Here is a 23,216-nt window from a genome sequence, read left to right as displayed (position 1 = left end):
AATGCCTCTCAGTATGTGGAAGCTCACTATGATAAATCATTTTCCAGCAAGCCATTCCAAAACACAATTTTTTATATAAAATCAGAATGTCAGTGCCTGCATTCACATTTAATATTTTATCTGTGGGCCTAATCCTGTAAAATACTCCCACTCACAGAATTCTACCTACTGAGTTTCCACCCGAGATTTGATCCAGATAAATGGAATTCACCTTCTCAAAATACCAGCACCTCTAACTACACCAGACTGAACACTTACCAGGATGTGACTTTTTGCTGCACTCAGTTATTTCTGCACAGCTGAACCTTACCTGTGCCTGTGGTGACCTGAAAGGGGGGATCTGCAGACAGGCCTGGGGACAGATGTGAGCACCCAGCTGCCTGCTGTTTCCCAGCCCTCTGCAAACAGCCCCTGCCACCCTCCCAGGGAGCAGGGCCCATGCAGACCTGCCCTAGCCAAGCTGGGACAGGCTGGCTGCAGCCCTTCACAAAGCTCACATTTACAAACCCACACATTCGAAACCTTCTCTCAGCCTCTGGCTACAAAGAAAGCCTTCAGTGCAGAATTTGGTCTATACATTGTTTTGATGTATTGATAGGACTCCTCCATTCACTGTGGAACAATTTTGGCTAATCAAATCAGGAAGACGAATGAACACGCTGCTTTCTGTGAATCACAAGTCTACACTGGACAAAAAAATACCAGACAGAACGAGCTTGTTTTCTGCTTTGACAATATTATCAGAGATTATCTGCCTGAGCAGAAACTGAACTGCAACAGCAGAAGCTGTATTTGTATATTTTTCAAAATTATGTTTTAGGAACATTAATGTCAAGAAACTAAGAATAATGGGTTTCAAAATACCAGAGTTCCATTCAACCTGTTCTTTATTATGATTCTTAAACTAGGCTCAGTATGAACACACAGTACTGCAGCTACAGAAAGAAATAATAGTTGTTATTATGAAATGACTGCAGCCTTATACTACACAGATATACACTGAAAAAAAAATCATAGTCTGCTATCATTCTTGTCTCTGTTATCATTCTTTTCTTATATTACTGTAATCCAGAAATAATTACCTTAGAGTTATTCTTCTGGCACTTACTTGGGGTGCTAAAGAATAATTTAATGTTCATTTTAATAACTTTTATCATGCTCAGACTCTGTTTATTGCTATATATTTGTAAGAAAGTAAATCCACTCTTGATGAGGATTCTACAAGCATGCATATTTCAGGAAGCACTGAATTGAAGAGGAAAATAAATTTTGCATTGATTAGCATTTGATCATGAAATTATTGCACAAAACAACAGTGCCAGAATATTTTGAGAGCACCAAATTTTCAGCCACTAAAGATGATACATGGGGTTCCACTGACCTCAAGGATCTCACACATTTTAAGCCTATAGAGATTTTACTGAAGCCTGGTGCAGTTTCATGCTGGAGAGCAACATCAGCAACAGCTCTCAGATCCATGAGACCACAGTGGTTACCACAGAGCACAGGAGCTGCATCAAGAGACAGCAGCTGGAACTTCCCAATGGTCTTTTACAAGTACAGCATTTCTGCAGTCAAATTAAGTTTATTAAGTGCTTGACAGTAAGAGATCTGTTCTTTCAGCTAAGTGGAAAAGCTGATTTCATGGTGTAAGTCCTGACCTAAGTCAATATTAGTGAATGAAAGGTGACAACTTCATTTTCTCTTAGGCAGTCATTCTGCTCCCTACACAGCCTAGCCTAGTTCAGCTTCCTCTGAAAGGGTGGTCAGACACTGGAAAAGGCTGCACAGGGAAGTGGTGGAATCATCATCTCTGGAAGTGTTAAAAAAACGTGAATGTGGCACTGAGGGTTATGGCACTGTTTAGTCATGAACGTGGCAGTGCTGGGTTAACAGTCAGACTCACTGATCTTAGAGGTCTTTTCCAACCTTTAAATTCTACTTCTATGATCTCAAGCCTCATTTGCCATAAGCATTACCTAACAGGGAAACTACTTTATTCAGATTAACATGAGATTTTTCAGTCTCCTTCAAAATTACCAAGTGAAATATCAGAGTTCAACTAGGGCAGCATCATAATCCCACCAAAAGAAAACACCTCATACCAGTCAAGATAAACCATTCCAACTTACTCTAATGCTGGGAAAATACAGTGTTGGAGGCAACTAGACAGCCTTGAAAGGAAGGATGGGGAGTGGATCATAAACAGGGAAAGGAAGTCTACTTACAAAGACTTGGTTGGAAAAGGAGGCTCCTGAACCTCTTCCCTACTCTCCACATGAGCATCACTCCCCTTGGCATTTTTCCTACAGTTATCAAATAACATCAGTTCCCTGGCCTAGTATCTTGACTATATCATGTGGGGTACACTTGGATGAAAATATTTTGAAGCCTATAAGGGGAAAAACAAGAAATTTAAATTAGGAATTTATAGGGGAGTCAGTAAGACCAGTGAGAATAGTCAATGTAGCCCAACAATTACCACAACAGGTCCCCCTTTTTCACTGAAATAGAACATCAGGGCTGTATTTCTAACACTTCACCATTACAGACAGGAGGTAAAATGGAAAGAGGATGCTTTAAATAGCATTGGCTTGCAAAGAATTGTCAGATACCCCAAAGTGACAACTAGACGTTTATATCAAACAGGCAGCAAATTCTGGTCACCTGGCATCTGTCCCAGCTCATGGACTGGCCAGAGGAACCTGCTAAAAGGTCAGTGCTGAGGAAGAGAGCAGCCAGGGCAAGGTAATAAAATGAGCAGAACTTCTGAAATTGCATGGGGACAGCAAAGGGATCCCAGAAGTCACTGTATTTTCCTCAAAGATTGAAAATTTTTAATAGCAAACACATGAAAAGCCCTGGCAATGCTTTTGCAGCATGCAAGTTCACGGCCAACTACCTATTAAGAGATTCCACACAAATTTAATATGTATCTGTGTGCTGATTCCTCTTTTATTCTTCATAAATTTAGTCCCAGCAAACCATGGGGGAAGATACATTCCAAAAACATATAATTAGTCTGCTACTGATTTCAGTAGTTCAGTGCCTATCCCCTCCAGCTGAATATGCAGCCACAGTATATCCAGACAGGGACTACATTCTTTGCTGTTGTTTGTTTCTCTAAGCACTACCAGAGTGCCAAAAATAAGGAAAGAAAAAAAAAAAAAATTCAGCCTAAATAATCTTTTTAAGATGTTTTTAAGGATCCCTTTAAAAGACACAGTTTTAGTAATCTACATTACTCTTAATTCTTGAACTCTGACAAATGAAAAATTAAATTAAGCCATATCACAATATTCCTTAAAACCATAGGGTTAATAGGAAACAAGGTTATTCTCTAACATAGTATTTACCTTTATGTTGCTTCAGTAGCAAGACAGACCACTGTATTTCCATGAAGCAGAACAAAATGGAAACTTGTTTCACTCTCTTGTTAACATTCGAATTCTTCACAGTGTCAGATTCTGCTTTTAAGTGTTCCTCCTCTTTTTTCTTGTTTCTGAACCAAGTTATTGTACCTGTGTTTCCATATAAATTGCTCTGAGTAATGTATGTTGAGTTTTCAGAGACCATTTGGCCAGATTTTAATCACCTCTCCTGGGAGCTGACACCAACTTCCAGCAGCAGGTCATACAATGCAGATTAGAATAACAAAAGACATGCTGCTGTGATTCCAAAAAAAAAAAAAAAAAAGGAAAAATAATACAAGTCTGTCTTTATCAAGCTTAAGAATGATGTTTTGAGACTTCTTTGATGTCTCCTAGACAGAACCTTTCTTTTGTTTGTATTAAAGCATAAATTAAATCACTTCTGATTTTTCCTTCTCTAAAACAGAGAATGTGCCACTGCAAAGATTTTGTTCCACATTCCATGCTTCCTTTTGTCTTTAATGTGTTACTTAATTGCCTCAGATAGAAAGCTTGTATTTTGCAAATTTGTATTGAACTAAAATTGGTACTTACACAATGTTGTATTTTTTCCTGTTATGAAATAAAATAAATAAATTTCATTTTTTCCCATATAAAAGTGTTTTGGGTTTAGTTTGGATTTTTTTCCCCCACTCAAATCCTTTGTTTAATGGTGAAGTAGAAAAATGTTTTGAAACTTATAAAAAACCACTGGTTTAAAAAGAAAATGGAAATTCTCTTCCAGATTAGCATTGTCTTAGATTATCTGTCAGTGTAATACAGATAAATTATACATTTCTCCCTTACAATTTGCTATTCTTTATTATAGCATTCCCACTACAAAACCCAAACAGATTAAGACTTGTCATATTTGACCTCATCAGTAAAAGGCAACCTACTGCATAATGATTTCTACACTATTCTCCAAAATGAACAGTTCCACAAGTATAAATGCTAGCAGGAATCAAGATCTCCTGTTTCTTTCTCCGACCTTCCACAACCCCATACTCTGCAGAAAAAAACCAACAGTTTTACTAATTTATAAGCACCATGCAGACACAGGCAGTAAAGAAAGAAACCTCTTTAGCAGTTGCAAGGAAAAAAAAATGAGAAAGCTTCCACAAAGAAAGAAATTCTGAAAGACCAAAAGAAAAACAAAAAAAGGAAGAAGTGTGAAGATTTAAAATATTCCCAATACTCACTGAAAGCAGCCACTGCAAGAGCCAGTGTGACAATAATGGAGACCCAGGAAACCCACAATGCCTTCTTTCTGTAGCTTTGAGCTTCATGAGGTTTTAGCCTTGTACTGCTTTCTAGTAAACCTGATAAGCAATAAGCAAAGAATGTATGAACAATGCACTGCTCCTTTTAAAAACACAGCTGTGTTAGTTCAGCCCTAGAACACACATTTACATTCTATATCACACACAGAAGCAACACAGAATCAAATCCTGCTCACATTATTAAGGTTAAGTGAATGAAGCCACCAGAAACATGTGAGTAAGCAAGAAGAGCACACACAAGCTGTTTTGACTCCACACATCAATCCCTTAAAAAGAGCACTGCATTCCAGTTATGGAAATACACAAATCATTATGATTTCTGCCTGTACCTCAGCACAAGAAATGGCTCAGTCCTATACTCCCTCAGATCAAAACTTGTGTCAGAACTTGAGGATCCTGGGGCTAATTAAGATAGGAGAAAGAGTCCTGCTCACCAGTCCCTGTGGAATTACCTCCCAATGCACAGGGATACACTACACATACTGATCATCAAAGCACAAGTGGCCATGCCTCAGAATCAAAGCTATCGCAGCTGAAAAAGCCTCTAGAAGCACTTCATCTTTCATTTGGGGTGAGAACAGATTCCCATCTAGAACTAAGTGAAGAACCAATTCTGTTCTTGCTGCAATCAGAGCAGAAGGCTGTTGAACACAAGGGAATGCTGTTGCTTTTTCTCTTTTTTTGATGATTTCAGTTTGTGGAAGTCTTTTGTCCACTGATCTTAAATCACAGAGAATGAAGGTTAAACATAAATCGAAAACATTCTTTGGGTTTCATTCTCTGAGTCTTAAGTCAATTGTAAAATTCTTTCAGAATTTTACATATTTCCATTCTGTATATCCCATTCTGATTATTTTACGCTTAATACATTCATCTAATTTGAAACATACATTCTTTTTCACCACCAAGTTTCAGCTCAAATCTGCTTAACTGGAGAGAAAACCCAACAGCTTTAAATTTATTAATGAGTTACTCCAGAAGATGTGGGTGGTTCCTCTCAGATGATGAGCACTTTTCAGAGAGATTTGCATGCACTGAATGTGTTGAACTGAGACACTGGTTTAACAGCACGACTTTCAGTAGCTGGTCTAAGGTCTTGGACAAAGGGTGAGGAACAGGGGCTCAGGTTCAGCATCAGATTAAAACATAGGAGTTGAAGCTGTTTCTATTCTCACCTTCCCCAGATTTCTCTCTGATGGCCATTGCCACTTTCAAGGAAGGGACATCTGATCTGGTTCTGTGTACTCCTGAATCCACACCATGTTTAACCAAGTTTATTAACCTTTACAGATATTAATTCCAACTGACTTTAATACACTGGCTGAAAACTGCAATGGTTTTGGAATCAATTCAGAACTGAATCAGACATCTCTGCCTTGGGGGCAGAAATGTGTCAGCAGAGGGGCAGGCATCCAGGGGTGGTCAAATTTGAGCCATCAGATTTTATTCTGCCACTTTTAGTCTGTTAAAATTACTGGTTGTAATCCCAGCATAATTGTCCTGTCTTGGAAAAATTCTTTATGCTTTTTACGCCTCAGTAACAATAAAGCACAGAGTTTCTTTATGGGAGTTCAGAAAGCCACTCTGAGAATTTAATGCTTGTACTGTGTTATTAGAAAATTTAAAATATTATCACACTTTGTACCACACATTCACCCCTTTATGAATAGAAAAGAATCTACAAACTTGCATGGATCAGGCCCTATATTGAAATTATGTCTATTGCTTAATATGTGCAATCTTTGTCTGCCTAATACATGAAAACTGATAGATGACAATTCCAAAAGGTTTGAGTCTTTTACTGATAGTGTTGCACAGCTATTTCTCACATGCCTGCTTCCATTTGTGTGAAGAATTTTTTATTTTTTCCCCCAAATGTTTGGCCTATCTTCTGCTACTATATATAACAGTGTACAGTTAAATTGCTGTCTGGTATGAGGTAATTCAACAACACATTTTGAAACACAGGAGGGATTTCTGCTAATATAACCATAGAGAAAGCACATCTTCTCACATTTTGTGTATTCACCCCTCCTGTCCCCTCCCCAAACCAAGGATTTCAAATTATGGTCCAAACCTTTTTGGAACATAAAGCAAACGTTTTCTCAGCCAATTTTGGCTCTCAATATTTCAAACCTCAAATAAACACAAATCAGAATGACAGATATCCTCACCCGTTTCTTTCTCTTAAGACATCTTTAATTCATGGCTACAGCTCACTATTACCTGGGAAGTCCAACAGACATAGTTGATACTTACAAATCAAACAATATCCTAATTAAACTGAGGAATGAATAATAAGTCTCAGAGCTACTGCAGTACTCCTGATTACTATTCACATGTCAAGCACGTGTCCAGTATGACAGAGACTGTGATCTTTATGAAACTCAACCACTTCTGCCGTGTGTGTGTATGTGTTTCTCTGTCTCTCAAAATGGCTGGCATATTCTGGCTGTCAGCGATGTGATCCCTTCCTTCTTGAAATAATTCAAATACATCTTCTGTATTTAAAATTTTCACCCTCAAGAATGATCATATAATTCTTATGAGCGTCCTGAGGCCAGCACAGAAAAATACAAACTCATTCATGTGACTACCAAGACCATAGAATAAAATTATTTAGAAGCAACAACAGCTCATTAATTTACACACAAGAACAAAATTCACAAGGTAAACCTCCATATTTTCTCACTGACCACAAGAAAGCAAGTATTAAACATCCACACGAGGATGAAAGTTAATCTTTCAGTATGACCTGCACTGCTACAAAAATAAAAAGCTGGCATCTACAAATGAAATTCCTCTGGCCTGAAATTAACATACTGAGTAATTTTATTGCCAATAATTTATTTAACACGTGGATATCCTTAAGGTATAGGAAAGATGATGAACTGGTTAAATTCACTGGATTTTTAATTTATCTTTCAGCATCTTCACATATTAACAGATTTTCTTCCTATAAAAAAAATCAGAAGGAGAAAAAAACCTGCCTAACAGTTGCAGAACACAAGCCTGGCATATTTGTGAAGTGATTCTAGGATATTCTTTACCATATGCTGACTTACCAGAAGTACTTTTCTATTTGGCTAAGGGATCATTTTAAAATGTCAAGTTAGAAATTGTGGAAAAGTAAGGCTAATAAAAAAACTGTTCACCTAAGGATGTTAATTTAGGGGTCCCATCTACAAAATTATCATTGATTTTGGATCTGGCTCTTAAAGAGCAAATATCTTATTCCAAAATTTAGGGTTAGTATTTATTTTTAGCAAACATGGAAGAATCATCTCTATAACTGGATCTGGTATGATTCATTGGAAAGGATTGTAGGAAAAAGTACAATCTAAAAGGACAGACTTAACATTTTCAAAAGGGACAACCTGCAAAAAGCATACCAGATTTTCCCCTACAATGACTGTGAATTATCCTGGTATAGATGGAATCATCAACTACAGGAAAGGCTAAAAGAAGGGTACTGCAAGGGCCATAGAAAGAGCACGGAGGCAAGGAAGAAAATAAAATCAGCAGCTTTAGTTTCATCTCCCTCATAGAAAGAAATCGGTTAGGTACAACAAACACTGTCTTTATGGAATTATTCTTAATGCCGAAAGGGACAGCTTTCACCTTTAGCTCTGTCATACTGGGCACAAATTAAAATTTTCTGTAACCAAACTTCTTTGTTCGAACCATAATCAAACTTCCTCACTCATGTAAAAGAGAGCTGAAGCCTCAGACTGCCCTGAGGCAGGCACGATGTCTGTCCTCAGCCACTGGCAGTGACAGTGAGGGTACCCCTTGAGTAAGGGCTGTCCCCAGCCCCAGCACCGCTGGAACCTCTCGGGAAGGTGGAGAATGCTCTTCCCCCTCACTCCTCTACTTCGTGTCTATGGTTTGTGAGCAGGCACAGGCTTCGGGAAGCTGGGCAGAGAACAGGAGATAGAGGGAGTTATGTGTAAAGGGGTTATGGATGAAGACTGAGAACACAAAAGGGTCTCCTAGACGCTGAAGCAAAATGGTAAGGGAAGAAAAGGCAACAGAGAGGCTAAGGGAAGCCAATAGATGAAATTAAAAGATGGAGACAAATTGCGTGGAAGAGGAGCCTGGAGGCGTTGTGGAGGACAGGGCAGTGGGGAGGGTTAAAATGGCAGCTGCCTTTGTGGGCGGCAGGTGAGTGAGCCCTGAGCAGATGTCCGAGACGGATGTGCTTCGCACTAAAGCGTAACGCGGCTTGGAAGCAGGCAGCTTTCCCTCCCTGGTCAGGTATTTAGGTAAATAACACAAAACGAGTTGTGTGGAAGTGCACAGTTCGGTGGGGGAAGGGAGCCAAGGCGTGAGACAAGTGCCCCCACTCCAACCCCCAGCCTGGCTGGGGCGGACCCCCAGAACCGCATCGTTGTGCCCCTGCTCGGGGGGCGGCTGCGACCACCCCGCCGGCTTGGGCACCTCAGCGGGCTCCCGAGGAAAGCTCCCGAGGAGCCCCGGGAGCCCCGGGAGCCCCGCCGCCCCTCGCCCGGGCGCTGCCTGTGGAGCCATGTGCCGCCGGCAGCCGCTCCGCCGCCTGGCAGGCAAGTTCTCGGGCGAGGTGGGAACAGCCACGAATAGAGTTTATAAAAATACTTCAAAGCTGTCGCGGAGCGCTCGCACGGGAGCTAAAACGGGGCAGAGCTTGGAGGGCGGCGCGGGGGGATGTGAGGCGGCTGCCAGCGGCGGGATGAGGGGTGGGCGAGCGGGGCTGGAGGGGGGAGCTCGGGGGTAAGAGCCGGTGTGCGGCTGGCAGGGCTGGAGGGGAGGGGGCTGGCAGGGCTGCTGAGGCGGCATGGGGAGGGTGCGGGTCCAGGAGAGCGAGAGGATGCTGCGGGGAGGGTGTCGGAGGAGCCGTCGGGGTGGGTATCAGGAGCCTCGGGACGCAGGGGGAGTGGTGGGGCTCGCCACAGCGGAGGGCAGCGTGCAGAAAGGCGGGGGACGGACGGACGGGCGCTCACCTCTGTCCTCCAGCCCCTCGCTGAACTGCCCGCTCTCCCCGATCCGCAGCTGCTCCTGCGGCTGCTCCCGGGGGGCTCCCGGCGCGTTGGCCCCGGGGGGCTGCACGATGGCGGGGTCCGGAGTGGTGTCCAGGGGGGCAGCGGACGGCTCCATTTCTTGCGGGGCGGCGGGAAGCGGCCGGCGGCAGTGGCAGGGAAGCGAGGAGCGAGCGGAGCATCCAGCCCGGGTGCGAGCCCGGGGAGAGGAGGAGACTCCGGCTCAGAGCATCAGGGAGACGAGGACGGGCAGCGAACAAACTCCGGCTGCTCCGCGCCAGCCGCTGCCCGCGGCCGCCTCATCACTGCCCGCGGCGGAGAGGGGCAGGGGGAGCGCGGTGCCGCCTCCCGGCGCTGCCCGTCCCCTCCCCGCCCCGCCGAGCTCCGCCGGCGGCGGGAACGGCTCAGCGAGCGGGAGCTCCTCAGCCTCCCCTCGCCATGGCGGGCTCTGCCTCCTCCTCCTCCTCCTCCTCCTCCTCCTCCTCCCGGAGCCGAGCCTCAGGGGGAAGAGCTGTCCAGGGACCGTCCAAAGCCGCTCCCGAGCGCGGCGGGTGCCGGCCCTGCGCAGCGAGGCCCCGTCCCTCACACAGGTAAAGACACAAACTCCCCTTCGCTGGGGATTTGCTCGTTCTCCAGCTGCCTTTGGCCTTTTTCGGGGTCAGAGCAGAATCGCCTCACGCAGGAACCTCTCAGAGCCCGCAGCTCTGACGGTCTGTCACACCCAGAGTTGCCTTAAAACTGCCCTCGAACATGGGGTTAGACTTGCTGGCGTTCAGAGCTGCCCTCAGATTGCTCTCCTGCCTTTCCTAGGGCTGCAGAAGAACATAGGGGAAAAAAAACTAAAATCTCAGGAGCACAGAAATGTTTTTTAAAAATGTAAAATTTTACAGATAAATCTGTGCCAGGGCTGCTTGCTTCTTCTGTGCTGGTTTCTAATGACTAGATGGAGAGGTGCAAATAAACAAAGCATTCTTTGTGCGAGCACAGTCTCCCAGTTGCATGCCTGCTAGCATGCAGATATATTTTGAAGCTGCATCATATTTTGATTTGAGAAATTTGTCTAGGAAAATATCAAACAACAATTAAACATTGCAGCCCTGGTCCTTTGGTGATACATAAGGTGATACAATTTGGTGATACAATCCCTATTTAAGTTGTATGAAGATCAGACTGCCTATCTCCTTTGAGAAATTAGTGAATTGGGGGAGAATAGAAAGGCCAGCAGGAAATTAATATTTATGCCAACATAGGGATGTGATTTTATGAACTGTCAGAATCTTGCTGACGTCAGCCTCACAAAAAGTTTTGTAGCAGTTTAGTAGTACCTGTCTAAAAATCGTCAGTGCAACATTATCACCAAAATGTCTTAATTTTAAAAAACACATCTTAAAACTGTATACTAATCTTCAAAATATTTTTATCTGAATTTAAAATCATTAATTATTAGAAAAAGTGTAAGTAAAATATAAGTGTTAAGTGACATAAAATACTAGTTTAGAAACTGATTGGCATTTTGGCAATCTTATGGAATAGAGATGGCTGCTGTAATGTGAGGGATTGGTGTTTTTACCTAATCTCATTATTTCTTTGTGTATAGTATACCATACCTACTGTATGAAATATTTTTGAAGTTTTCATGCCTCTCACCTAAATTTCAACTTCACCCCTAGCTATCCTACCCTGCTTTGTGATCCCAGAGCTTTTGCTCTTCTAGTTCAATCAGCCTTAACATGAATATAAGCAATGCCAAAATTACTTGCTTTTTCCTCACTAAATGGATAGTAAATTGCAACGTGCCTCTTTGATGTGAATGTCAAAAGAGTTTTGTTCTCACGTGCACAAGTAACACAAGTGAGTTATTTTGAGGGAACTGTTATTTTGAGGTTTGAATTGGGAGGAGTTGAAAAATAGTAATTGCATTTAAAAACCTGATTTTTTTTTTTAAGGGCTCTTTATTAAACTATGGTTACCCAGAACCTGCAAGATGCTAGAGCAGCTGGATGTATGCATACGAGAGGTGAATGAAAAGTAGAAAAGGCTCACCTTTTGTTGCTTCCCATAAAAATAGATTGTGATGTGTCTCACTTAAAATGTGTCTGTAAAGTGAGAATCCTTACATGAGTAGAATCAGTTTTGTACCCTGGTCAGAGACAAGGAATGGGGACCAACCACCCTTCAGGACCCTGCAGGGACACAGAAACCTCTGGTGACACCATCCCGTGCAGAGTGCAGCCAGGACAAACCACAAAGAGTCCCTTGAAATTGCTGCAACAGATACAGTGCTCCCTAATGCAGTTATTGCAGGATCCCTCCTCTTTTACAGAGATAAATCCCTATCTGATCCATTCCAGTAAGAACTTTCTTATTCCTTGCATAAATGAGAAAATGACCAGCGACTCTCCTTGAACATTGCCTCTTTTCTCTTAGTGTCTCCAAGCTATTTTGGTATTCTTATAACTTCCAGAAATCAAACCAAGAGGAAAGTGCCTGGAGATTCCTAATTCCATTTCTTTAAAAGGAGGTCAAAGGAGTAGGTTTCAAAATGATTTAGAGAAAAATGGGAACTAAGAACACCAAAGCACAAGTTTTAAACTTTAATGTGTTTCTTTCTCTTTTTTTTTTTTCAGTTGCCCTCAATTGCTGTTTTACATAAAATTGTGTCTGCCAGGGACTGGAACTGTCTCTAATTGTATAATTGCTATAGTGTTCTGGCTATAGCAAAGAATATCAGGCCTGCAAAGAGTATTATAGTTTCTTTTAAATGACTCTCTTCAGTGCTTTCAAACACAGCCTCCATGAGAAGAGTCATACACTGCATTTAGCAAATACAAACTCAAAACATTAAGCAGACTCACAATGAAGGGCCTTTCAGATCACACCATTATCTATACAAACTGGCTAGTAAGAAGCAGAAAGACTGTCATATCATGGCTGCTGGAAGGTGCTTTCAAGCATTGCCTCTTATTTCTCATGACACTCATTCATACAAATTGTATTCCACTGGATAAAAATGTAGGACTAGATTTTTTAAGGCATGAATCCCGTTTTCCAGCTCTGTTGGACTTCTTGTCTATGAAACCTGTAGGCAGTCAATGAAGATAACAAGTCTCACTTTAATAGCCACATGAATACATTATTTTATTTCTTGGCCCCTCAGAAGTCCCTTTGTTGAATAGTAATAATGGAAAGCCACAATCAATTTTTGTAATAAAAGGCATGTCTCTGGATTCAGTCTAACTAGACTGACACCATCCTATCTTCTGTAGCTGCTGCAAGATTAATACACACTTGCAGAACTTTGTTCCCAGCTGGAGCTGCCTGTAATTTCCATAATATTTTGACTTCCAGAGAAAGGATATTTCAGGTAAGATGGAAGTCTCATGCACCACAGCAAACAGCAACAACACAAAGAATTTCTTTTTTCTTATCCGTATTGTCTGTGGTCTGCTTTTGTTGTGGTTCATTTTCCTTCCTTCCTTCCTTCCTTCCTTCCTTCCTTCCTTCCTTCCTTCCTTCCTTCCTTCCTTCCTTCCTTCCTTCCTTCCTTCCTTCCTTCCTTCCTTCCTTCCTTCCTTCCTTCCTTCCTTCCTTCCTTCCTTCCTTCCTTCCTTCCTTCCTTCCTTCCTTCCTTCCTTCCTTCCTTCCTTCCTTCCTTCCTTCCTTCCTTCCTTCCTTCCTTCCTTCCTTCCTTCCTTCCTTCCTTCCTTCCTTCCTTCCTTCCTTCCTTCCTTCCTTCCTTCCTTCCTTCCTTCCTTCCTTCCTTCCTTCCTTCCTTCCTTCCTTCCTTCCTTCCTTCCTTCCTTCCTTCCTTCCTTCCTTCCTTCCTTCCTTCCTTCCTTCCTTCCTTCCTTCCTTCCTTCCTTCCTTCCTTCCTTTCCTCCTTCCCTCCTTCCCTCCCTTCCTTCCTCCCTCCCTTCCTTCCCTTCCTTTCCTTCCTTTCCTTCCTTTCCTTCCTTTCCTTCCTTTCCTTCCTTTCCTTCCTTTCCTTCTTTTCCTTCTTTTCCTTTTCTTTTAGCACTACTGACTGGAATGTTTTCACTTCAATTAGCAGAACTCAGTGGTGCACTCAAAGGCTCCTGAGAGGGAATTTTGCTTGGTTTCATTGATGTTAACTTGTCCATGTTCCATACTGGCCAACATCTTAAGTGCAGCACTTAAATTAAGAGCACTCTTGCAGATTTGGAAAGAGCTGGTCAGCTGACCTGGTGATTGTTTTTTATTATGCTTAAAGGCATAAGAGCAAGATAATGCTATACACCATTTTGTTTCCTGGGTTTCATTTCACACATATGCTAAACACAAAACTGTCCTTTTTTGGCAACAAAATACTGTGTCAGGGCATTGTATTGCAGTATCAGGAAGTGCAGGTGTCAGCCAGGATGGTTTATTAGTTTGAACCAATCCTGTTCTAAAGGCACATGTAGCAAAAGGCAACACCTTCAGTAAGTATTTGTGGAGTTTAAATGCTCAGCAATTTTGCACTACAGCTCCCTATTTGTGTCTGTCTGTGGATGAGGTGATATGATACTTGAGATCATCTAGACATGTCCTTCTCTAATGACTAGATTAAACCTCTAGATTCTGTATCTCACTTTTTTTCACAAAGCTAATAATTTCTTTTGATAGTCCCTCAACCATCTTGTGCATCATTGGCTGCCGTAATCTTCTTTTCTCCCACAAACAGTTTTCTTCTACTAAGAAGTTGGGCTATACACTGCAGTATGTTTTTTAACTCTTTGTTTGTTTGTTTGCTAGTTTATTTGGTGACATGCAGGCAGAGGCAGACATAAATCTTGCTCTTGTTCTGTAGCTCACCTGTAGCCCCACAGCATTTTCAGTGGTCAGTAGGATGAGAACACCAGGTTCTTTTAGCCTGGTCTAGATACCTCTCAGCCTAGTATTAGTCACCTTGTTTTTTTAATTTAAAACAAAAAATGATGTTGGTGTTGGAACACAACATTACATTAATTTTTAAACCACAGAGTGTGCTTAAATTATTATGCAATGTATGTCAGTGCTTTAGTGCTTTTTTCTTGCACTCAGTTAAATAGAGTTTAAATTGAAATCGTCTCTCTTCTTGGCATTTTTAGGCTGAATATTAACTTGGGTCAAAAGTAATCAGAATGTTATTTTGGAAAAGAATATGATAATTCGGTACCTTTTCCTTCAGGCTATGAAGAGTGTCCATAATACGATTCCCAGAGAATACAGCACGCAGTGACCTTGGTAAGTAATTGATGACACCTCACATAAGCACCTACCCTTTCCCTGTACAGTGTTGTTGCAGGATCATGTTTGCAAAAAATGCCACAGCCAGCACAAGCCACAAGCATTGATAGACTCCATTATAGCAACTAAGGAGGAATAAAAGCAGAGGCTGCAAAATATGTCATCTGAAAATGAGCAGAAATTCTTGGAAAAGATTCTTTACGGTGAGCATTTTCCAACTATTTTAAGAGCTGTTCTTAATTCAAGATAAAACTGCTCTGTAAATATGGGAAACCATAAAAACTAATCTGACAATTTTGTTCAGAGAAATATTTTGCAGTTAAGCAAGACTAAATGTGTCTATTCCAAACAATGTTGTTTCTTTATACCACTGTAAAAATCTCATTTCCAGGTTTTGTGTAGCTGAATAAAACTGGCTTATTTGACAGGGGTTTTATTTAATTGTTAATATTCACAAATATTGAAGAGAAATTGAAGGGAAAATTCATTTTCAAGAGGTAGCAACCTGTTACTTAAGTCATAATCTTCCTCTTTTTTACTTTTTTTTTCTGTTTTCCATGCTATGTGGAGAGATCTTTTTTCCAACGAGACTCTAACCATAACCTAATGGATGATGTGACTTTAAGCAGCTGATATTTCATTTTTGGATCAAAGAAAAGAAAAGGAAAAAAAAAGCTAGGAAATTTCTAGGAAGCAAAATAATATAATTTTGTCATAAACTTATCCAGTTTCTTATAATTACTTGATGATAATTCCCATCCTAAAGCATCTTAGCAACCAGACACTTCCAATGTATTCACATAACTTCAAGTTTTCTCACATTTATTTTAAAAATTTAAACACAATTTTCCATTAAGTTCATCTGATTAAATGTGAGATAAGTGAACTACAGAAATCACAAAATATTCTTTTTATCATAGATAGATTGAGCCACTTTTCCTCTTGCAAAGTCCATTCCTCCTGATACACCTGCCTACCAAGCCCTTTTTCCACCATGCCAGACCCAGGTTTTGCTAAAAACACTGCATGAAAAGGTAGATACACCTTTACTTCATATTCAGATTCCCCCATGCATGTATGAAATATTTATAGTTTATAAATTTTACCCTGTGGGTTTAAAAGAAGAAAAAAATTAAGAGTGGTAATCCCTACTTTGAAGGTAAGGACCTAACGGGAAATCCCATTTCCTTATGGGATTTACCTGTGTCAGAAAAGACATGTAATAGGTTTTATGGGGAATAGTGCCCAACTTACATCTTTTCTCATATTTTAAGCTCTAATTTTTGATTTGGTTTGGTATGTTATTCTTTGTGTTGTCAGCAATATGATTTTTTTTTTCATGCTGTATTTTTATCTTTATCAAAAGACCCTGTGTGAGTGTTTGAGGGAATTACCTTTCTACTCCTCCATAACAATAATACTTAGATTGCTTCTTCTCAACTCTTAAGTACTCCACAGCTCACTTCTGTTTGATAAACTCTATAAGATTATAATATTTCTGCATTTTATTGAAGAGTATTTTATCCTTTTCTGATGCCAAATGATTTGTTGCTAGGGTTCTGCACATTCCCACACGAGTATTTAGCAAAGAAAACTATAGAGAGGTTTTGGAAAAAGCCTGATAGCCACTGCTAAAACGAGTACTTTGTAAAACATGTTCTTCATAGCCAGGAAAACATACACATTTCTCTGTGTGCCAGTTTTGGGGGCTTTTTTACACCTTTTCAAGCAGATGTTTGACACTTTAAACCAAAGTCTGCTAGGTCTTGATGGACACCAAATTTCTAATGCCTAAAGGAATCTGTTACCCAGTCAGTGGGGAATTTTTGTTGCTGTTTTTTTCTGGAGGAAATTAAATTAATTTCCTGAGTCCTGAGATACAATTTGGGTTTGAAGACTTCATTTTAAGGAAGGATGATGCTGCAGAATCATAATCAGGTAAAATAATTAAATTCTCTAGATACTAATTTTTGGAAGAGGCAGAAATATTGTCAACAACATAGAGAGGAGTTATAATAGATGTCTGCATTCTTTATTCTCACAATATATTGATTGTTTCTCATCCTCCTAAAGAGTGAATCACATAATTCATGTCATTCTTCCTGTAAGAAGAAATGGGGCCCATTTTTTAGTGGAATTCCACCCCAAAAAGTTTGAACCCAAAAGCCAGGCCCTTCTCTGTGTGCAGCAGTGGGAAAAGCAATGGATCTCCATTTGGTCTTGCATGGGGAAATACACTGTGAATATTGACATTTTTCTATCCATAGTGAACACTGTCAGATCTGGATTTATGGAAGATGGATAAGGTAGTTGATAATAGCCCCACTAAAACATTTATGTTATATAAGCAGTGATAGAGTTGTGCATGGCTGTTAGCATTTGCCAGTTTTTCAAGGGAGAGGAGCATCTTTAGGAAATTGAAGAACTTTCCTCAGTAGAATGAAGTGTTAAATCCACTTCACCTATGAATGCCTTCTTAAACAACCAGTAAAATTAAAATTTAAATGCAAAATCAGTTTGGAGCTCAAAATGTCAGTGAAATTTTGAACCTCTGCTGCAATAAAATTGTCTTGTAACCAAAAAGAAAGATGACAATGTCAGTCATATAATTTAATCAGACTATGATAAAAGTCAATTTCTGCCTCCTTCAGATTCTGTCTAAAGCTTTTGATGATGCCTAAAAGTTTTCAAGGGACAGGCAGTCACAGAGTAATGCAGACAGCTCCCTCTCCATCATCAATCAAGACCACTGATATTTTTGGTATTGGGGTGCAGTGATACCTTAATTCCCACAAAATTTTCACTAATTTTCACATTCTTCTATTAGAAAATGTGTATTTTATGAGGTTGTATTTTACCGACAGAATTGATATTGTTTGATATTATTTTTTTTCTCTACCCGCTGACTAGCACAGCTGATACTGGATTATACAAACTGATATATATTTTTATATATCAATTATATATAATTGTCATTATATATTTAGTCAATCAGAGGCAATATCTAAACAGAAGTAATATATTTTATTAAACCAACTGGTTTAATTAATTTCCAAATAAGATGCTCAGAAAGTGTAGCTAGGTGCACAGTCTTCCTGACTTCAGGGTTTGCATGTCCAAAAGTAATTGCTTTTTTCTTTAATTAAAAACTTGTCCACAAACTTTGCCTTATCTTTATACCAAAGTGTCTTCATTACACATGTCTGGGGTTTGTCACATTTAGGATACCAATGTAGAATTTGTTAGCAGGAGATGGATCACAAAGTGACATTTCAGGTTGAGCCAACTACAAACCATGTTTGGGTCAGACAGAATTTTTTGTGTGTGTCACAAGAAAAAAAAAGTTTCTTCCTATAAAGTTTGAAATTCAGCTAATGGAGGCAAAGTGATGTGTTTTTAATTAGTTGGACTTTTAGCAAGTGGACTAATATTGTAACACAGACATGTGAAGCAGATAAAGGCCTCACTGTGGCAATCACAGCCTCAAAATAACTCTTACAGACCCACTGCACATTTCATCTACAAAAGGAGCCCAGTTTCTGCTCTTGGAGCAGCTGAGCACGCTTCTTGCACCAGACAATACTTGTAAGAGATTATTAGTGTTTGGATATAGTTGTTATTTAGTTATAAGATAGACCTGGCTTTTTGCTTTCTGTTTCTTAATTTACACTTCTAACTAACTTTGCTCTGTATAGCTCTTTCTTGTCTTACTCATTTGAGCCTTACTTGCAGGCTGAGAATTTGGGGGGGACACAGTGAGTTCCTGCACATAAGATAATATTTTCTCCATTATTCTGCTGTGCAAAGTCTCTTTTACTGCTACAATAGAATTGCTTGTTCTTCTTCCCTTTTCAAAACTGAAGAGGGAAAATGAGAATGAATGGCCTGAGCCAGTCACAAACTGTGTCATGAAAAGTTCAGATGGGACAGCAGGAAAATGTTCTTCACTATGATGTTGGTGCCTCACCAGAAGAGGTTACTGAGAGAGGTGATGGAATCTTGCCCCTTGGAGGATTTTGAAGTTCAGCTGCCACAAGGGCCACAGGTAACCACAGCTGACCTGGAATAGTGGTGCTTATCATCCTTCCCAGAGAAGAGAGCTGGACTAAATGATCTCCACAGGGTCCTTCAGGCCCAAAGTTCATTGATTTAACCAATATAAACATCAGGGGTTATATTGCTGAAAGGTTTTACCTTGTAAATGATAAATAAAGTAATATCAAAGCAGGTTGATACAAAATGTGCAGAGATTTAGAGAAAATAATTCCAGCCTAAGAGCAGGTTAATTTACCAATAAAAGACAAGTGCTATGTTTTCCTGAAGGATAAAATACTGATTACTTACTCCTCTTGGATTGTGGCTTTACTGTTGATTTTGGAAGGGCTCTCAATGGAGTATATTACTTATCTGATAGTCTATCTAAGCCCCTTATTCTACTCTGTCTTTTTATGGTAAGCCTGCTGCCTTTACCTTCTATAACTTTGAATTTTGGTCACATTGTTTCCTTTTTATTTATGGGTACAGAAAGTGACCTCGTACTTATGAAGATCATTAACTGTGAAACTCTCCAGAATTACAGGTTGTTCTGGCTGATATATCAGTAAACTTTGAATTGTCTCCTTTATCGGCCTGAAGTTTGTGTAATTGTGTTTACCAAAAATTCAATCTCTAAATGAAATTTAATCAGGAAATAAAATCAAGAAGCTACTGAGGTCTGTTTCACATCCCATAATCATTTTAAATAGAAGTCCATTGAGATTGTTTTGTTTAACTTTGAAGATAAAACATGTTTGGAAGAGATTTAAATTTTCATGGAGTCATAGAACAATTTGAGTTGGAAGGGACCTTAATGATCATCTGTAAAGATTTGTTTTTGTGGAAGTTCTTTTGCTTTAAACTTATTTCTGCATTAAAACTGTCCAGTGGCTGCAACACTAATTAGATTGATATTGCATGGGATACACAGACTTGTTGCATCTAGACTTGTTGATTTTCCCACTAGATGGCATTATGCATTAAGTGCAAGTTCATTTATAGGTTGACTATAATTGCACACGCTAAAGATTTAAAAAATAAGAAATTATCTATTGTGTTTGCTCTTAGTCTATGCTTAGAACTGTGGCTTAAAATTCACTTGACCTACTTCTACCTAACAGCAACACAATCCATCCTTAATGGATCAAATATGGATTTACTCAAAGCAATAAAGGAAGTCAACCATGGCAACAATATCTGATCATGTGTGCAATGTGCTTTTTAGAATAAAACTTGTCCAACCATCTGCATTTAACATTTAAAGAGTGACTTCAATGCTGCAGATTGCTTCCTTTCTGGCTATATGGCTTCAGCTGAAGTGATAGGAAGTGTCCTATGTAAAGCTGCAGTGCTGAAGATTGATTTTAAATAAAGAGCCCCACACAAGCTTTTATTTTTTTTTTTAATTTATTAGCTAAATCAGGATAAGTAATCAGAATGATTTATCACTTCAGTTTAAATATAGAGCTGCTGCTGTTTCCTCCACCCAGGTGAACTGTTAGCAATCCCCTTACAAAGTTATGTGGTGCTCAAGAGTGAATCTTCTAGAACCTGAGGTCCTGACCAGTGAATCACCATCTGAGGTGGAGCAGAAGTCCAACACCTTCAAAAGAAATGATGTGTTATCCAGGGTACACTTCCCTATATTCTGTTTTCTGAGCCGTGTTTTTTCTTTATTCTTTCTGTAGAATGTAAGAGGCTCCAGGCTGGAAAGGGGTAATCCAATATTGCAACACTTTACTGTAAGAGAGGTGCAGAATATGAGCTGGAGGAACCAGTTCAGTTAGCCTGGGCCAATAGTAGATAGTATCTAAGGACAAGACATCTAGTAAATATTAGCTTAGTATTAAAAAGATCTTTCAAATCCTCATGCTGTTGGAACACAAAATAGAAAAGTAGAACTTGTGCTTGTTTCTAAATTGGCTTTTATGAAGAGAACAGATTAATGCCACCTGGAAAAATTTACCAAGAGATTGCCATGAACTCAGGCTGTTAAACTGTTTGTGTGTTTTGTTTAAAACTTTATTTTACTCATGCTATGCCCTGAGGTTCAATAAGCTATGATCTTAATTGTCCTGTGCAGTGCATGGCTGTAGATAATGCAATGTGTGATTCCTTGACATGGAAGTGTTTATGGTTTGTATTTGCCTATGATGGGTGATGGGATTCAACCCTTGTGACACTGCTATAAAAAATACCCAGTGAGAGCTGCCTTCAACCAAATTGTTGAAGTACCTACAAACTGCCAGTATGAACTAGGGTATAGATCCACTTAATTAGAGCAACTGGTTTCCTCTTGTCACTTCAGATGAAGAGATTGAATGTAGGTTTTAGTTGGTTAGTAATATTATAAATTAGTGGACATTAATTATTGTTAATTGTATTATTGGTTAATTTCAATAAACACACGTATTTCATTACTGGGATCCAAAACTTGAGAGCTTCACAAATGGTATGAAATATTATTTCTAATTAACAGATTTTCACATGGAAAGGTTAGTGGTAGAAATTTCCTTTATTATTTAGTCAATGGTGAACACTTAGTGAAAATCCACATCCCAATCCTGGTATTTGAAGCATGTATTCTACATTGGGATCCTAAGGGTTGTGCTCTGAGCCCCCAAGGGATTTTAATACACCCAGCTATTCAATAACACAGCAGAGACAAGCAAGCATGTTAGAAAAATGGATATTTGGAGGCATGTGCTTTCTTTCTGTTCCTAAAAAAGCTGAATTACTAAGGACAGAGGGATTTAAAAACACCCATTCACCAGCCCCAGTGCACGATATGGATGTGTAAAACATTGATGATAAATCAACACCAGGCTCAGCAGCAGCTCACCCAGTCCTGCTCTGACATTGCAGCATCGGCCACGACGAGGGAGTGCCAGCCTGTGTCACCTCCCACAGCCAAAACCCAGGGCCATCCACAGGAGATCAGAGCTCTCTGGGAACTCTGCAGTCACTGTTTGCTGCTCTGAAAACTGCAGCCTGCACTATTCACAGGGAACAGCACAAACATTATTAACAAATTTGTGATTTATAACGCAGATCTTTCTTTTGAGGCACCAAGCTGGCACGGGCCATCAGACCTAGTCCAAAACCAGCACTCTGGTGTTTAATTACTGAACTCCAGGCAAGGTTTACCTGTGATTCCTCATTTAAATGGGTCTGTCTTTCCAGGGGCTCAAAATTACTTTTTGAATCTCCACTTGATTGATCTCTTCTGTAACAATTGAGTTTCCTGGTGGCTTTCTGTTTGGTCTGAAATTATTAATTACCATAGAGCTCTTCTAAAACACCTGCAATTTTTTTTTCAGCGGTTAAAAACTTTACATGAAACATTAGATGGAGATGAGTGGCAATATCTGGAAGGTGAAAATATATCTTATTTAGGAGCAGCTTTTTTTTCTGATCTTCACACTCAGAAATTAACACAGATGTTTTGGTGTATCCACAACACAGTCCTGTCTGTAGCTGTGACCAAGAAAGTGCCAATTTCTTAATCTTTTTTAGAAAACAAATAAAAAATAAAAAATAAAAAAAAAAAAGCAAGCAAATTAGTAAAACACATTTAAACACAGCCAGGAAGTCATGGATCTGTTTTAGTAATTGTGGAGAAGGTGGCTCATCCTCAGAGGGTATTATTAAATTCCTCATGTCAGAATTAAAAAAAGGCAGCACCTGCCTGTTTGTAGCTGGACTCAGCTAGTGAAAGTAGGCTCCAGAAATGTTCTGTGGAGGAATTCCTCTGCCAAGCTTCCCCCTCCAGATGAATGAATAAATGCAGCCACAGCACCAAACCCCAAACATTTACATCGTAAACATCTGCAGAGCTGGAGAGGTCCTTGCTCTGGCACCCACTTCCTCTCTGAAGCAGTGAAAGCTCTGAGAAGACTCTCCTTGTCCCCAAAATTCAGATATGCCCAAAGAGTGGCACAGAGAGTCCTCTGCAAAGAGGGAAAAGTGAGGATTTGACTATCTAGCACACAGGAAAAGAGTTGTTGAGACAACATACGGCAGGAGTTACTATTTATTTGTTTTAGACACCAGCCTTCTAAATAATTGAAACAATTTCAGATGTTACCATGGGGTATTAACTTGAAAATTATGACTTTTTGGTATCTGTAAGCTTCATTCCATCTGTTCTTTCTGGCCCATGTTTATGCTGCTGATATCTGTCTGGTTGCTCCCACTGCACAGGAGTGACACTTGGCCTGGCACATGCTTAAATAAGGTATTTT

At 40.0% G+C, this 23,216-nt stretch overlaps 2 protein-coding genes across 3 annotated transcripts in view; one reads left to right on the top strand and one right to left on the bottom strand.

Annotated features, from left to right (window-relative positions):
• The window catches only part of TMEM163 (transmembrane protein 163), a 93,919-nt gene extending 83,910 nt beyond the window's left edge, over positions 1–10,009 (bottom strand). The window contains exons 1-2 of one of the 2 annotated variants that reach the window (XM_058839347.1): positions 9,673–10,009; positions 4,613–4,732 (exon numbers count right to left, since the gene is read on the bottom strand). In XM_058839347.1, coding sequence (XP_058695330.1) covers positions 4,613–4,732; positions 9,673–9,826 — 274 coding nt within the window. In that variant the 5' untranslated portion in view covers positions 9,827–10,009. The remainder of the gene's footprint in view (positions 1–4,612; positions 4,733–9,672) is intronic. The other variant, XM_058839348.1, reaches the window with a different exon arrangement.
• A 3,995-nt stretch (positions 10,010–14,004) lies between these two features.
• Positions 14,005–23,216, top strand: part of ACMSD (aminocarboxymuconate semialdehyde decarboxylase) — a 35,156-nt gene continuing 25,944 nt past the window's right edge. Inside the window, exons 1-2 of the mRNA XM_058839345.1 lie at positions 14,005–14,150; positions 14,879–14,934. The gene's annotated coding sequence lies outside the window, so the exon portion shown is untranslated. The remainder of the gene's footprint in view (positions 14,151–14,878; positions 14,935–23,216) is intronic.

This window comes from Poecile atricapillus, chromosome 5 (genome assembly GCF_030490865.1).
Source record: "Poecile atricapillus isolate bPoeAtr1 chromosome 5, bPoeAtr1.hap1, whole genome shotgun sequence".
NCBI classification, from domain to species: Eukaryota; Metazoa; Chordata; class Aves; order Passeriformes; family Paridae; genus Poecile; species Poecile atricapillus.
Note: the sequence above shows the minus strand (reverse complement) of the source record. Positions and strands in the feature narration are given on the sequence as shown.